The sequence below is a fragment of the Silene latifolia genome, chromosome 11 (genome assembly GCF_048544455.1).
Source record: "Silene latifolia isolate original U9 population chromosome 11, ASM4854445v1, whole genome shotgun sequence".
In the NCBI taxonomy this organism is placed as follows: Eukaryota; Viridiplantae; Streptophyta; class Magnoliopsida; order Caryophyllales; family Caryophyllaceae; genus Silene; species Silene latifolia.
In genome coordinates this window covers 185315685-185330815 of record NC_133536.1, presented here as the reverse complement: position 1 = coordinate 185330815, position 15131 = coordinate 185315685, and the positions used below count along the sequence as shown (strand labels likewise).

Genomic DNA, 15131 nt, shown 5'->3' with positions numbered 1-15131 from the left:
AAAATTTGGAGGAATAAATAATGTGAATTGCTTTTTATATATCTTGAATTTTTTTGTCTTTGTACATGATACTTGGTAATTGGTATTCTTGAGAATTTCGGTGTTACACATGTTATCCTTAAGTTTTTTCTCCCCTCTAAAATCCCTAACTAGATTTCCCTGGAAAAATAAATGATGACATTAGTAAAAATCATGCTATCAATTTAATAGAAAATTAGGGTAGATTTCGCGCAAAAGCGCGGTTTTTTTGATCGCTTTGTATATAGATCTTAACAATTAAATTAATTGTATTTAACTGTAAAACTAACAATTTTAAATGTGAAGTATTAGGAAGTAGAAAGAAATTTATAACATTTTTAGCCCTAATAAAATTAACAATTTATGTGAGACTTTTTTTAGAAACGTTATCCATATAAACGTTTTAGGAAATGTACAGCTGTTATTGTAATTTTTGTTAGAATATGCGAAGTAAAAAAAATATAAAGAAAGGCGGAATACGTAAACTAATTTAATAATGTGGGTAATTTTTTTTTTGGTTAAATGTGAGCTTTTGTATTAAAATAGAAAACCATTACATGATAGTACTTTCATAGTAAACTATAGAGATAGCCTACATCATTACATGAGATGAATATTTAACATTGCTAACCCAATCTCTATCCTTCAAAGCACCTAATATATCAAGCTTTTGAATGACTCGTTGATGCACTTGTGCTGTAATTTCTTTGACTAATATATCATGCCTCTTCACTCTATGCTTCAGCCTGCAAACATTTCTTGTATTCCATATGTTGTACCAGATTGCCATCTTAGCCATCATACAGGTTTTAATCTGAATCTGGGAATAACCAACTCTACCATTGAGAGTAAGATGCAACCAATGTTCTACCCCTGCAATCACCCTTGAACTGTAAACACAATCTTTGAACAGATGTTCATGTGATTCTGCAGCATTTTCACACAACAAGCACCTATCAAAGAGACAGACTCCAAACTGTGCTAGCTTAACTCGCGTATTTAGAGCTTTCCTCTGAATTAACCAACCAATAAACGGCTGCTTAGGTATATTCCACGGATCCCAAACTTTCTTGGACCATTGGACAGGGGGGTGTGGTCCATGTAACCAACAGTATCCAGACCTGACAGTATAACCAGTAACAGTAGGTTGCACACCCCAGTGATTACCCTGATAACCACCAGACAGCAGCTTCCTAGCTTTACAGATGTTCCACCAGTTCCAGTTAGAATCTGGAGGTGGTTGATAACTAGACCACTCAGCTCCTTTTAAATACACATGATCAATCCACAAGACCCACAATCTATCAGCTTTGGTATATAGCCAATGCACCAGCTTTCCCACACTAGCAACATTCCACACCCCAGCATTTTTAATCCCCAAGCCACCTTCTTTCTTGGTGTAACAGATATCAGACCAAGCAACCAAAGGGAACCTGTTATAATCAGTGCCATTTTCCCACAAAAAATTTTGACAAATAGCTTCAATTTGATGGATCACAAACTTAGGTATTAGGAAAACAGATGCCCAGTAATTGTAAAAGGTATTTAGCACAGAATTAATAAGTACTAGTCTTCCAGCATAGCTAAGCTTCCTTGCCCCAATACCTCTGATTTTCCTAACAATTTTGTCAGTGAGAACTCTGCAATCCTTCCTTAGTAATCTGCCAGGTTGTATTGGGACTCCCAAGTACTTAAAAGGCAAATTACCCTCCTGAAATCCTGAGACTTGAATAATATCATCTTTCAAGCTAGTAGTCACCCCATTGAAAACAACTTCAGATTTTGCAGCATTAACTTTCAAACCAGAAGCTGCAGAAAAGGTAGCCATAACTCTAAGGAGCAACATGATAGACTGAGTGTCTCCTTTGCAAAACATCAGAAGATCATCAGCAAATAGAAGATGATTCAGTTTGAGACTCTTACATAAAAGATGATACCTAAAGTATCACTTATCAGCTGCATAATTCATAATTCTTGTAAGATAATCCATACAAATACAAAATAAAAGAGGAGAAAGAGGATCCCCCTGCCTCAGACCTCTTTTTCCTGGGAAATAACCAAAATGAGCTCCATTAAGGTTTAAAGTATAAGTAGGAGTAGTAAGGCAAACCATGATCAGTTGTTGGAACTTCATTGGAAATTTAAGAGCTACAAGCATATGATCCACAAACTTCCATTCTATTGTATCATAAGCCTTCTGCAAATCTAGTTTAAACATGCACCTAGGAGAGGCCATACCCCTATTATACAGTCTAACTAGATCCTGGCATATCAGGATGTTTTTAAGTATCCTCCTTCCCTTAACAAAGGCTCCTTGATTCCTGCTGATGATGTTAGGAAGGATCAAAGCAAGCCTAGCACATAAAAGTTTTGAAATGGTTTTGTAAATCACATTACAACAAGAAATAGGTCGATAGTGCTTGACAGTAGTTGGTCTCTCCATCTTTGGGATAAGAGTGATAATGGTAGAGTTAATCTAAGACAAAAGTTTGCCAGAGTCAAAGAAATTTATCACTGTTGCACAAACCTCATCTCCTATAATATCCCAGGCATCCCTAAAGAATTGACTACCATATCCATAAGGTCCAGGAGATTTTGCTTTAGGGATACTAAACAAACAATGCTTGACCTCCTCAGCTATAACAGGTTTACTCAGAATGTTCCAATACGCAGCAGTGCAACAAGCTCCTTATCTCACTACAGTCTGATTCACTCTCTCAGTCACTGTATGAGACCCTAAGAGGTTCTGATAATAAGTTAAGAAAGAAGCCTGGATAGATTCTCCATCAGTACATAAACTTCCATCCATGTCTTCAATTTGGAAAACTTTATTTAAGAATATTCTTTTCTTAATAGCATGATGAAAGTAATTAGTATTCAGATCACCTTCCAAGGACCACTGAATTTTGGCTTTTTGAATAAAAAAACTATCTCTGGAGGAGATAAGTTCTCTGAGGTCCTGAGCCATATCAATTTCTTGCTGCAATAAATCAGGATCACCAGGGTTATCAACCAGCAACTTCTGAATATTCTCAAGGGCCAGAGTTGTAATATTAGTGTTGTTTTCTATATCAGAAAAACAACTCTTATTCAAACTCTTCAAAGCAGGCTTCAAAGCTTTTAATTTCTTAATGAAAGAGAACATTCTGGTCCCTTAAAACTTGAGACTCCACACAGTCCTCACAATATCTTTAAACTGACTAGCAGATCCCCACATATTGAAGTACTTGAAATTTTTCTTGCCACCCAAAGTAGCTTGTTTAGCCAACACAGTACAGGGGCAGTGATCAAATAAGCCTTCAGGGTGAAAATGTGCATAACTATCATCAAACCCATCCAACCATGCTTGATTTCCCATTGCCCTATCCAACCTACTATAGACTCTATCAGAAGGATTCTGTTTATTAGACCAAGTAAACAAAACTCCAGTTAAAGGTATATCTTCCATGCCACAAATAGAAACACAATCCTGGAAATGTGCCATTTCAGCATCAGTTTTATTATCCCCTAATCTCTCCACTAGTGACATAACCGTATTGAAATCCCCTAACCACAACCAAGGATCATTACAGTTAAGGGAAATCTCCTTCAAAGTATTCCATAAAGCCACCGTTTCCTCTAAACCATTAAAAGCATATATCATTGTAAGCTGGAAGGTCTTATTATCAACTCTAGAACATACAACCATATGGATATGTTGAGCACTGTAGGAAATAAAATTAACATCAAAACAATCAGGTTTCCACATTATCCAAATTCTACCTCCTCTATGCCAACTGCAGTTAGTGGAAATGCTCCATCCATCACAAATTGAAGTATTTTTATTCATAAGAGATCCAGGTTTCAGCTTAACTTCTAATAAGCCAAACAAACCTACCCCATTATTGTGCATAAACCATTTAACCACTTTCTGCTTATTCAGGTCATTTAGACCCCTCACGTTCCAAAATCCTATACTATGCATTGAGAGTGCCTCCAAGAGGGTCCTTTCCACTCTCTACTACCCCCCTGGAAGCATTAGAGTTGTTCAGTGCATCTAGGAAAGAATACTTGCTAAATTTGGCAGAGAGTCTCAACCCCACCATAGCCTCCTGCCTATTCAGCCTCGATATTTTTTGCTGGAGTAGACTGTATGGGAACAGATCTAACATTATGTAGAGGAGGAAAATTGGTTGGAGTTAGTATGGGAGAGGTGGTCACAGGTTCTACCACTGCATCTTGAACCATAGTTTTCATAACTGGCCTCCAAACTTGCTTCTGTTGCTGTTTAGGCATAGGAACTTTTTTAACAGGTTTTTTGCACTGTGTAGCATTATGCCCAATCCCATTACAGCTGGTACACAAGATAAGTTTATATTCATACTCAACAGGCACAAAAATCATATGCCCATACTCATCCAAAAATTTGACTTTGGCAGGTAAACTCTGATCCATGGAAAATTCCACCATAACCCTAGCATAGCTTAAACGAGTTTTATCATGAGTCTCTTGATCCTTCTGAACAAACTTATCCACCAAACCTGCAATTGCTGGTAAACAACTCCCCCAAAATTTCAGAGGAATGTTAAAAAGTTTCACCCATACAGGAACAACATCAACTTTTGCCTTAACAAGTTCCATATCCACATTCCATGGCTTAATAACAATAGGTTTATTGTCATAAAGATAGTAACCAGACTGTAACAAAGCCTCCCTATCCTCAGTTTCAGTAAATCTAACAATAAAGACCCCATTGTCGAGAAAAGAAACTCTATCAACACCAAACCTACCCCAGGCATGATAAATATAATCCTCTACCATTGCCCAGGGAGGGTTTGCACCCAAAATATAACACATAACAAAATGAGACCAAAATTCTACCTCTGTTTTGATATCATCATGGGTAAACTGTAAGAGTTCTTCAGGTACATCCTCTTCATGGATTGTTGGCATAATTGGGATATCCTTTCCTCCATGGCGAAGTACCCAACCTTCCTATAGCTCACCATCCTCCTCAGTGACTTCTTGCACTTCATCTTCAGGGAGCTGTAAGACAGGGATACCCTGAATATCGTGCATAGACCGAGTTTTTCTTGCATCAGAGGATGATGGAGCCTCAAAGGTAGTAACTTTCGGACGTTCATGACTCCTACCACTGATAGTAGCATGTTTTTGTGATTTTTGAGCATTTTTCAGTGAAGAATTTTAGAGCTTTCTCTCTCTAAATTTCTCTCTCGTCTTTTTTAGTTTAATGTGGGTAAAATTTGTATATGTAAATAAATGAAGAAATTGTTTAATAATATGAGTCAAAATATTAAGCCCAATTATGGAAGTTTTATTATTTGAGAAGATACTCGACTACATTATATATACTAATACAATAACTTCCTAAATTAAGACACAAATTAGACTATGTAAATCAATAACATTGGTAAATTGGGTGTTATGAATATAAAAGTAATATTCTCACCTTTTTGCTACTATTCCACCTCATAACATTCACTTTTAATTTTGTGGTGAGGAGAGAGGCAATATAGGTGTTTGTAACACCATGTTGCAGAAGAACTAATTTCAGTTCCAGAAAGATGAGAGAAAGATGAGAGAGAATACTCTCTCAAAACACCAAAAAATAGAGAAATTTAGGAAGCTTCTTGCCTCCTTTCCCAGCTCTTCTTCTTCGTCTTATTTCTTAAATCAAATCTCCTTAATCTTTTATCTTTACAAGTGAGGAAGATCCCCTTGTTAGAAATGTTTAATTGAATTATTTTCAGTCTTTTTCTTGATTTTCACCTTCTTTTAAGACTAGACTTCAATATGCTCTCCATTTTAGCCTAGGAGAGCTTATTGAGTCATTTGTCTAAGCTAGAGAAGGTTTTAACCAAGAATTTAGTCAGCAATTTTTCAACAGTTTTAGACATCGGAAATCATTTATAGCAAATCTTGTTTGTTATTCCAAAAGTTTTATGCACATATATGTTGTGTGTTAGATTATTGGTAACTTGATTGTTTTTAGTTGATACCTTTGTTTGTAGAGATTGGAGCTTTAAAAGTTGAGATCCTCTTGAAAGATCCATCAAAGTTAGGATTTTAACTGCATATTATTTTTGAGATTTGATGGATCTTTGAAATTATGTTGGAAATTCCTTAATGGAGTAATTTATCTAGGTGTAATGTTTTGCCTTTGCAAAGGGTGAAACTCATCACTCCATCAAATTTGTATATTCCTTTTTTGGTGAAAGGTAAGTATATTAAATAAAAAGTATCAATGTACAGAGTTCATATGATCATATTACAAAAAATTCTTGCTTTCTAACCATTCCATATCAAAAATACTCAGCTGGTGTTTATCCCTCTCCCTTATTCTAGCTTTCATGTCATTCATGATCCCTTTTGCAAGCCATTCAGGATGAATTAGAACCATTTCCTGTCTGCATTTGTTACGCTGATGCCATATCATATACACTGCACATACCACCACTGCACATTGTACCTCTTTTTGTAGTTTTGACCCTTGTCTGTGCACACACCACTTCAGGACATTAGTTTCAGGGACGTCCATCCCAGTGTATTGCTTCACCTGCTGTATAACCTGTCTACTGTATGGACAATCAAAAAACAGGTACTCCTGATTCTCACTCCCCATTCCACAAAGCTGACAGTTATCTTCATCTATGACCCCATAGTGCAGCAGCTTACTTTTAGTTTGCATTGCCTCATGTGCCATAACTACCCCAGGAAGTTATGTTTAAGTAGACACCAACCAGTCCAGACCACACTCTTCCAATCCACTCTTGGAGCCTGACCCTTCAACCAGTCATAGCACCTAGTAGAGGAAAAACCCTCCTGTTGATGCCATATCCCATCAATGTAGCCAGTAGTTATTTCTTGTTTCACCTTACATATTCTCCTCCAAACCCAGCTAGAGTTGAGGCTAGGTGTATAGTCCATCCATTGCTGCCCTCTAAGATAGTTGCATTCCACCCAATAGACCCAGATTGTATCCTTTCTCTCAAACACCCAGTTAACCAATTTACCAACTAAAGCTTTGTTCCAGGTTTCAAGATCCCTTATCCCCAGTCCTCCTCCTTCTTTTGACCTGCAGATTTTATCCCATGCTACTAAGGGAGCTCTCTTGTAATCAGGGCCACCTTCCCAGAGGAAATTCCTACATAATGCCTCAGTTTTGCAGATAACTCCTTTGGGAAGTACAAAGAGAGAAGCCCAGTAGCCACATAAGGTTTTAAGCACTGATTGAACTAACACCAATCTGCCTGCATAGGAGAACTTTCGTGCTCCATATCCATGTATCCTGGCACAAATTTTCTCTACTAAGCAGTCACAGTCCTTCTTCTGAAGCCGAGTAGTTTGAATGGGCATACCTAGATATCTGAATGGCAAACTCCCTTCTGTGAAGCCAGAGACCTGCAGTATCTCTTGCTTTAACTGATCACTAACTCCACTGAAATAAGCAATGGACTTAGCAGGGCTAACCCTAAGTCCAGTAGCTTTTGAGAAAGTAGAGAAAGATCTCAGTAATAACATCATAGAACCTGCATCTCCCTTACTGAACATCAACACATCATCAGCAAACATCAGGTTAGTTATTCTTAACCATTTGCACATAGGGTGAAATCCAAACTCATAATTATTTGATGCATATTTGAGGGTCCTTGTCAAGTAGTCTATACAAAGAGTAAATATCAGAGGTGACAGTGGATCCCCTTGCCTCAATCCCCTCTTCCCCTGGAAGAAGCCAAACATCTCACCATTTAGGGATAAAGAGAAAGAGGCAGTAGTTATACACTGCATTACTTTGCTTCTAAAACCTTCAGGGAACTTCAGCATAATCATAAGCTTGTCCACAAAGTCCCACTCCACTGTGTCATAAGCTTTCTGTAAGTCAATCTTAAATATACATCTGGGGGATGGAGAGGGTTTTTCATAGAGTCTTATTAAGTCCTGGCAAATCAAAATATTTTCCTGAATGCTCCTATGTTGGATAAAAGCCCCCTGGTTTTTGTCAACAAGCTGGGGTAGTACCTCTGCCAGTCTAGAGCACGGCAGCTTTGATATAACCTTGTAGATTACATTACAGCAAGCTATGGGACGGAATTGCAGCACTAACTGAGGTCTGTCACACTTAGGAATCAAAGTAAGACTGGTAGCATTCACCTGTTTTAAGAGCTTTCCATGAGTAAAGAAATCCTGTACAGCTTGAAAAACTTCCTTTCCTATTTCTCCCCACGTATCTTTAAAGAATTTACTGGTGTATCCATCAGGCCCTGGGGATTTTATATCAGGTATGCCAAACACTGCCTCTTTCACCTCTTCCCCAGAGACATGCCTTAACAATACAGCATACTGGTCCTCAGTGCATCTAGGACCCTGATCAACAATCTTTTTATGAATCTTCTTGGTCCTTTGGCTTGATCCAAGTAGGTGTTGATAGTAGTCAAGGAATGCAGTTTTGACCTGGTCAGGAGTGTCACATAGCTTCCCATTCATATCTTCAATCATGATCACCTTGTTTTGATTTCTTCTCTTCTTAATAGAATTGTGGAAATAAGCACTATTTGCATCTCCCTCCTTAGTCCATAAACTCTTTGCTTTCTGAAGTAGAAAGTTGTCCCTGGCTGTGCTAAGAACTTTAAGTTCCTGTGTAGCCTCACACTCCTGCTGTATCAAGGCCATATTTGTAGGATCTTGCCCCAGCTGTCTCTGTAAACTCTCCACTTTCTTCTGACAAATACCAGTGGTTTGTTCTATATCACTGAAGCCATCTCTGTTCAGTTGAAGCAGTTTTGGCTTTAGGTATTTTAACTTGTTAACCAAACTGTACATAGGAGTACCCCATATCTGTTGAAGCCAGACCTGCCTCACTATCTCTAATAAATCCTTTGAACCACCCCACATATTAAAATATTTGAAGTTGCTCTTTCTCTTAACTCTCTGAGTGCTCCCAATCAAATAAGGGGAATGATCAAACAGGCCTTCAGGCAAGAAATGTGCATACAAATCAGGGAAATGATCACTCCATTCTTTGTTAATAAGAAATCTATCAAGTCTACTATAGATCCTCTCCTCTGGACTTTGCTTATTGTTCCAAGTATATAAAGACCTTGTGGCAGCAATGTCCACTACCTCACAGTCCTCCATACATTCCCTAAAAGGATCCATTTCAGCTGCAGTTGCATTCCCTCCTATCCTCTCAGTTGCAGACATGGCATAATTAAAATCTCCTGCTATGGCCCATGGTCCTTGAATCTGACCTGCTATTCTCCTTAACTGATCCCAAAGTGAAGCCCTTTCATAAATCCCATTAAAGGCATATACCATAATCAAGTAAAAAACTTTATTATCCAGCAAAGAATCAATCTTCATATGAACATATTGAGCATTGTATTTTATGAATTGAATTCTGAACATTCTAGGTTTCCAAATGATCCATATTCTACCCCCATTATGATAGCCATTGTTAGTAGATATGCACCATTCAGAATGAAAATTTGTAGCTACTTTATTATAAACTCTACTCTTTATTTTTGTTTCCAAGAGGCCAAATAAGCCAACTCCCTTATTTTGTAAGAAAAAATGAATTTGTTTCTGCTTCCTACTCTGTTCATTCCTCTAACATTCCAGAACCCTATACTATCCATTCAGACTTATTTAAGGAGTCAACTGTTCATTACCTTGAGCCCCAACATCCTTAGAAGGTGAGAGAATATCCTTATAGGAGTGTGCTCCAAATTCAGTGTTGTTATATTCTTCTGCCTCTGGTTTTCTACGCAGGATAGTTAATCTTTTAACTGATGGTCTGGGTTTATTCACTGCTGCAGTCCTACCTGATGCCTGAATTGTCCCAATACCTGCAGAGAGGAGGGGGGGTTCCCCATTCACCACAGTGACAGGTTACTTTGGTCTCCAGACCTGTTTAACCACAACTGTCTTCTCTTTCCTTTGCTCTCCCCTTCTGCATTGTTCCATCTCATGCCCCATGCCCTGACATTTGAGACATTTCACAGGTCTCCATTCATACTCCCCTTCTATTTGAACCACCCTCCCATTCTCATCCCTGAAAGATAATTTATCAGGGAGTTTCTGGTCCACCATCGTTTCCACCATAACTCTGGCAAATCCCAACCTCGTCTTTTCCTCCGTTGCCTGATCACTTTTAACATATTTTCCAACTAAACTTGAAATCTTTGACAGGCTTTTTTCCCAGAATTGCAATGGTAGATTATGCAATTTAATCCACGCTGGCACTGACTTCACATCCTCCTTTGTCATTTCCAAGTCTTTATTCCATGCTTTAACAATCATCGACTTATTATCAAAAAGGAAATGTCCTGCTTGTAAAACTTTATCTCTCATCTCCAAAGTTTTGAACCTTACAAGGAATACACTAGTTGGCATGAAGGATATTTTATCAATATTGTATTTTGTCCAAATACGCCTAATGAATCCTTCAATCACCTCCCATGGAGGATTGGCCCCTAGGATATAGCACAAAACCGCCTGGTTCCAGTAAATAACCTCCTCTTCCACGTCCTCAGACTGAATTTGGAGTAAATCTTCATCCTCTGTTTTAGCATCATCTTCCTCAGAAACCAATTTCTCATTTGTTTCCTTCACTACAGTTTCTTCTTCCTCATTGACAATGTCATCAACATCATCATCAGTATCACCCTCACTTTCCGTTTCAACAACTAATTCAGGAATTCCTACCAATTCATTAACGTTTTTCTTGTTTCCTCCTTCCTCTCCATCAGGTCCTTCTCGCAAAGTATTAGGGCATGTTTCATTACTACTTTCCATTACGATCTCTGTCTCCTCATCTGAATCCTTGCTAGATGAATCCTTTGGTGTTACAGGAATGCTTCGTCCACGCAAAGTCATCTCACGTTGACGTTGGAGATTTGATTTCCTAGGCATAGGCGCGGAAATCAAGGTCAAAACTCGTGTTCTCTCTCTACGCAGTCATAGCTTCTCTCTCTTGGGTTTTTGATTTTAGGTAAATTTAAATTTGTATATTCCTGAAAGCACTTTATTTCCCCCTGTGGACAAGGCCCTCGGGAACTGCGTCCGAGGGATCCACACCGGCATAATCGACTCGAGGTTCTTTCGAATCGAATTAAGACCAATTAGAGTCGCCACCAAGTTTTTTGGGAACTTGGAACCGTTCAAGCCAACTTTACACCTTTCATCGAAAAGCATAAAGCCCATCGACTACGAGTGATTAAAGATAAAGACTTGTACCCTATATCACTCGATTTGAATGACTCTCGTAATCCAATGGTATTTAGACGGATCCACAAACCATAGATCTTGAGTAAGGGGTGAGGGTACGTGTTGGGAAGCCCATAAGGACACCCAACCCCGCCCGTCGATAACGGCCTCTACTAAGTCAAGTGTCGGATTTCAAACAAGGTCATAGCTACTGCGATGTATGATGTGCAAAACGTTGTTTTAACCCTAGCATGTGAAGTTTCTACGTCGTTTTAGATGCAACTAAACTAACTTTGTCAAAGTTGTAATTTAGCATGTGGGTTGATTAATCTAACAACATACAAATAAAACAAACAAGGCTTGATGGGGAAAGGGGGAGCCGTTGGGATCTACCTATTACAAACCAGGCATTTCATGCCGACACAACAATAAATAAATTACAACTCGATCTAATTACAATTGCTATAAACAAAACAATACATGACGCAAACCCGCGGCCAATTGGCCTTGAAAACCGTGCACTTGAGGGTGGCCCTCGGCTCACATGACCCACGGTCCTTGGGTCATCCTCGTATTGCGTGCTCGCGCTTAATCTCGTCGAATTAGACATAGGGCTATGCACCAAAGCATGCATTAGCATAAACCGGGCCATGTTGCTTTCGACAACATGCGGTTTACTACGCTTTTACAAGCATCGGGAACAACCGTCTAACCAAATAAGACCAAGGTTTTTGAAAAGGTTTTGACTCAAAAGAAGTAAAACAAAATTAGAAGATTACAACTCGATAAACAAAACCGTAAATTACAAGCTATAAACGACAAAGAACAAAAGATAAACAAAAGAGGGAGACGAACAAAGAAGGCCAAAATACACGGCCAAAGCACACGGCCAAGACACGGCCCAACCAAAGCCAACCTAGCTCCTAAGTTAGATTAATTGATTCGATCGAATGATTGCGAAAAGGAATCGAAAACAAGTTAGAAAACGAGTTAAAAACGATGTTGATTGATTGTCGCGCAAGGGTGCATTCTACACGGCCTAATGGGTCCAATTAGGTCAGATATCATAAGATTAATGCTTACTCGTCGAGTGTTAATAGGGAGGTGCTAATCACGCACTCCTATGCTAGCGAGAAATCAAGTGATAAGAAAGAAGCGTTCAGTTATTTACAGAATTGTTAGTTGATTTTATAACTTACGTCGAAGCCACCTAAAGTGTCTAATTAAATTATTGAATTGAATTAAAGTCATCTAGTTACGTCCTAGGTTAACAATCAGAGGTTAAACTAACATACAACGGGTCCTAAGGTCCATCGATTTGGCCGAAACAGTAAGAGGGTCGAAAACGAAGATCGAAGTTAGATAATTGCTTTATTTATGCCCTACTTTGAACACGAGGATATGTAAATGAGACGAGGGTGTACGACCGACAGAAGGAGCGGTTTCTTTTCCCATCTCAAGTCAACGCGGGTGTTCATAGTGGTACTTTAACTCATACTCGGACTAACTAGTTTCATAGTTAATTAAAACAAACGAAAAAACAAACAAAAAACAAACGAAAAAACAAACTAAAAAAAAAGCATAAGAAAAACGAAATAAAAAGGAAAGAGAAGGGGATTTGATGCACCCTCAACCTACATGTATCGTTGACACCGTCTTGGGTCGTAATCGAAGGTAGATTTTATCTCGAGAGGCCGTCGTCGACGAAGAACAAAGCACACGCGCGTTTTGGAAAGTTTCTGGACAGCAGTTTTAAAACAGTGATATCTCCCTCGTTTCACGACGAAAATTCAATCCGAAAGATGTTTTAAAAACTAGAAAGAGAGGAGAACAAGGATCTTAAAGCAACCCCTGCTCGTTTTGGGTTATTGGGCACGAAAAACGAGCACAAACAGAACTGGACAGACAAGGAAAAACCGCGAAAACAGAGTGTTATTTCACTCTGTTTTTCGAGGGATTTCGTGTACTCTCAAGGGCAATTTGGCTCGTAATTCTTTATCTAATGTGTGTATGGATGTTATATGGTTAATTAGGAACAAGAAACTCGAATTTTTATGGTGATTTGATGGAGGAACGAAAGGGTTTTCGAAGGAGACACACAAACAGTTTCAGTTTGTGTGTCGGTTTTGGTTAGGGTTTTTGGAGGATGTTTAGGGTTTGTTTCTGAGGTTTAAAGCTTCTATGTGATGGTTGGATGTATGGAGAACTTAGAGGAATGAATGTATGGTGAAGGGGTGGTATTTATAAGGGTTTAAAATAGGGTAAAAGGGAGGAGGAGGCAGTCGGGCTCAATCCCGTATGGCTGCTGTCCATGGGTTTTTGTGAGGGTTTGAGGGGGGTTTTCTTGGTGATTAAGCTAGGATAATATGGGTAGGATACTAGGGTATGGGTTAGGGTTAATGGGTACGGGTTTTGGTAGTGTTTGGAGCGGGTTTTGGGCTCGAGATTGGCTCGCAAAACAGGGGACTGTTTGCGGTTTTATGCGGGCTGCTTGGGGTTGGTTTTGAACGAGATTTTGGGCTGCTTGTGAGGGGGTTCGAACATGGGTTGATGGGTATTGGTATAGGTGGGTTAGTATACTCGAAATTCGTGCCAATTCGCAAAAGAAACGGGCTTAAAAACGAGCTAAAATCGAGCTCAAAACACACGATGCAAAAACGAGTTCCTCGCTTTTAAAAAACGATTTTTCAAATCAACTAATAAATTAAAATAAATGACTTTTCAAATCAAATATACTCATAAAATGATTTTTCAAATCAAATACTTATTTTATTTTCAATAAAATAAACTTAGGAAAAATAAATTCAAAATAAAATGAAATAAAATAAATTGAATTTATCTAAAAACCCATATTTTAAATATCATTTAAAATAACAAAATGAACTCACTAAAAAATATCATTTAAAATAATAAAAATGAATTCACTTAAAAGAACATTAATTTAAATATCATTTAAATTAAAAGAATACTTCATCGACGACGCCCTTTCTACCTCGTAAAACGAGCTCCAAATAATGACAATGACAACTAAAGAATACATGTGTCCTATCATCATCGGGTGTTTGTCGGGTTCTCTACAAATTCCAATATCGACGGATACGGGTATCTACAGAGCCCCCACTTTGACTGAGGCTTGGACAAGGCGAAAGTCAAAGTATACCCCAGGTCCCTTTCGACCTGAGGATTCTTCGGGTCGTTTATAGTCCATTAGACTTGCGTATATAAGCTCGCCAGCCATAAGAAGAGATCATACCTGAAACTTCGTTGGGGTTGGCTCTTGCTTCTGTTGCGTCGAAATATCATCGTTGGTCATCGACCCATAAATTGCATAAATGGTGGGTTGAGCCTTTATCCTTAGGCGCCTACGTATCCGTTTCTGACGGAATCAAACCCGCGTCGTAGTTCGGCACCGCTGACACATGCCCAAAGTTTATCATCTGCTGGCGTATGTCCAAAATTCATCATCTGCTGACATTTGCCCAAAATTTATCATCTGCTGGCACTTGTCCGAATGGGACGGGACTTTCCAAGGAGGTTGCCGCCGCTTTCATCATTTGCTTTCAGCTACGGAATTCTTCCATCTCATACTCTTGTATTGAATTGAATTCTGAGTGGATATTATCCTTTTCATCTTGATAATGGTCTCTGAAGCCAACGGCTTCAGAGCCCCCAGTTTGCAATGGCTCTAAAGTCGAAGACTTTAGAGCCCCCAGTTGAAGCATATCCTGCTACATTTGAAACACAAAAACGCACTTGCAATAATCATCACATAAGCACATTTGGATCATCGATCTTGAAATTGGATCATTTGAAATACTGGGTCATCGACCCGAAAACTAAATTTGAAGATTTTGAATGATTGGGTCATCGACCCGAATTTTGAATTTGACAATTTTGAACGATTGGGT

The 15131-nt window shown here is 38.7% G+C and overlaps 1 protein-coding gene across 1 annotated transcript; it reads right to left on the bottom strand.

Annotated features, from left to right (window-relative positions):
* Positions 1-610: 610 nt before the first annotated feature.
* LOC141614477 (uncharacterized) lies at positions 611-1846 on the bottom strand. The gene has a single exon (XM_074433221.1). It carries the CDS (start codon positions 1844-1846, stop codon positions 611-613), a length of 1236 nt encoding a protein of 411 aa, XP_074289322.1.
* Between the last annotated feature and the right edge of the window lie 13285 nt (positions 1847-15131).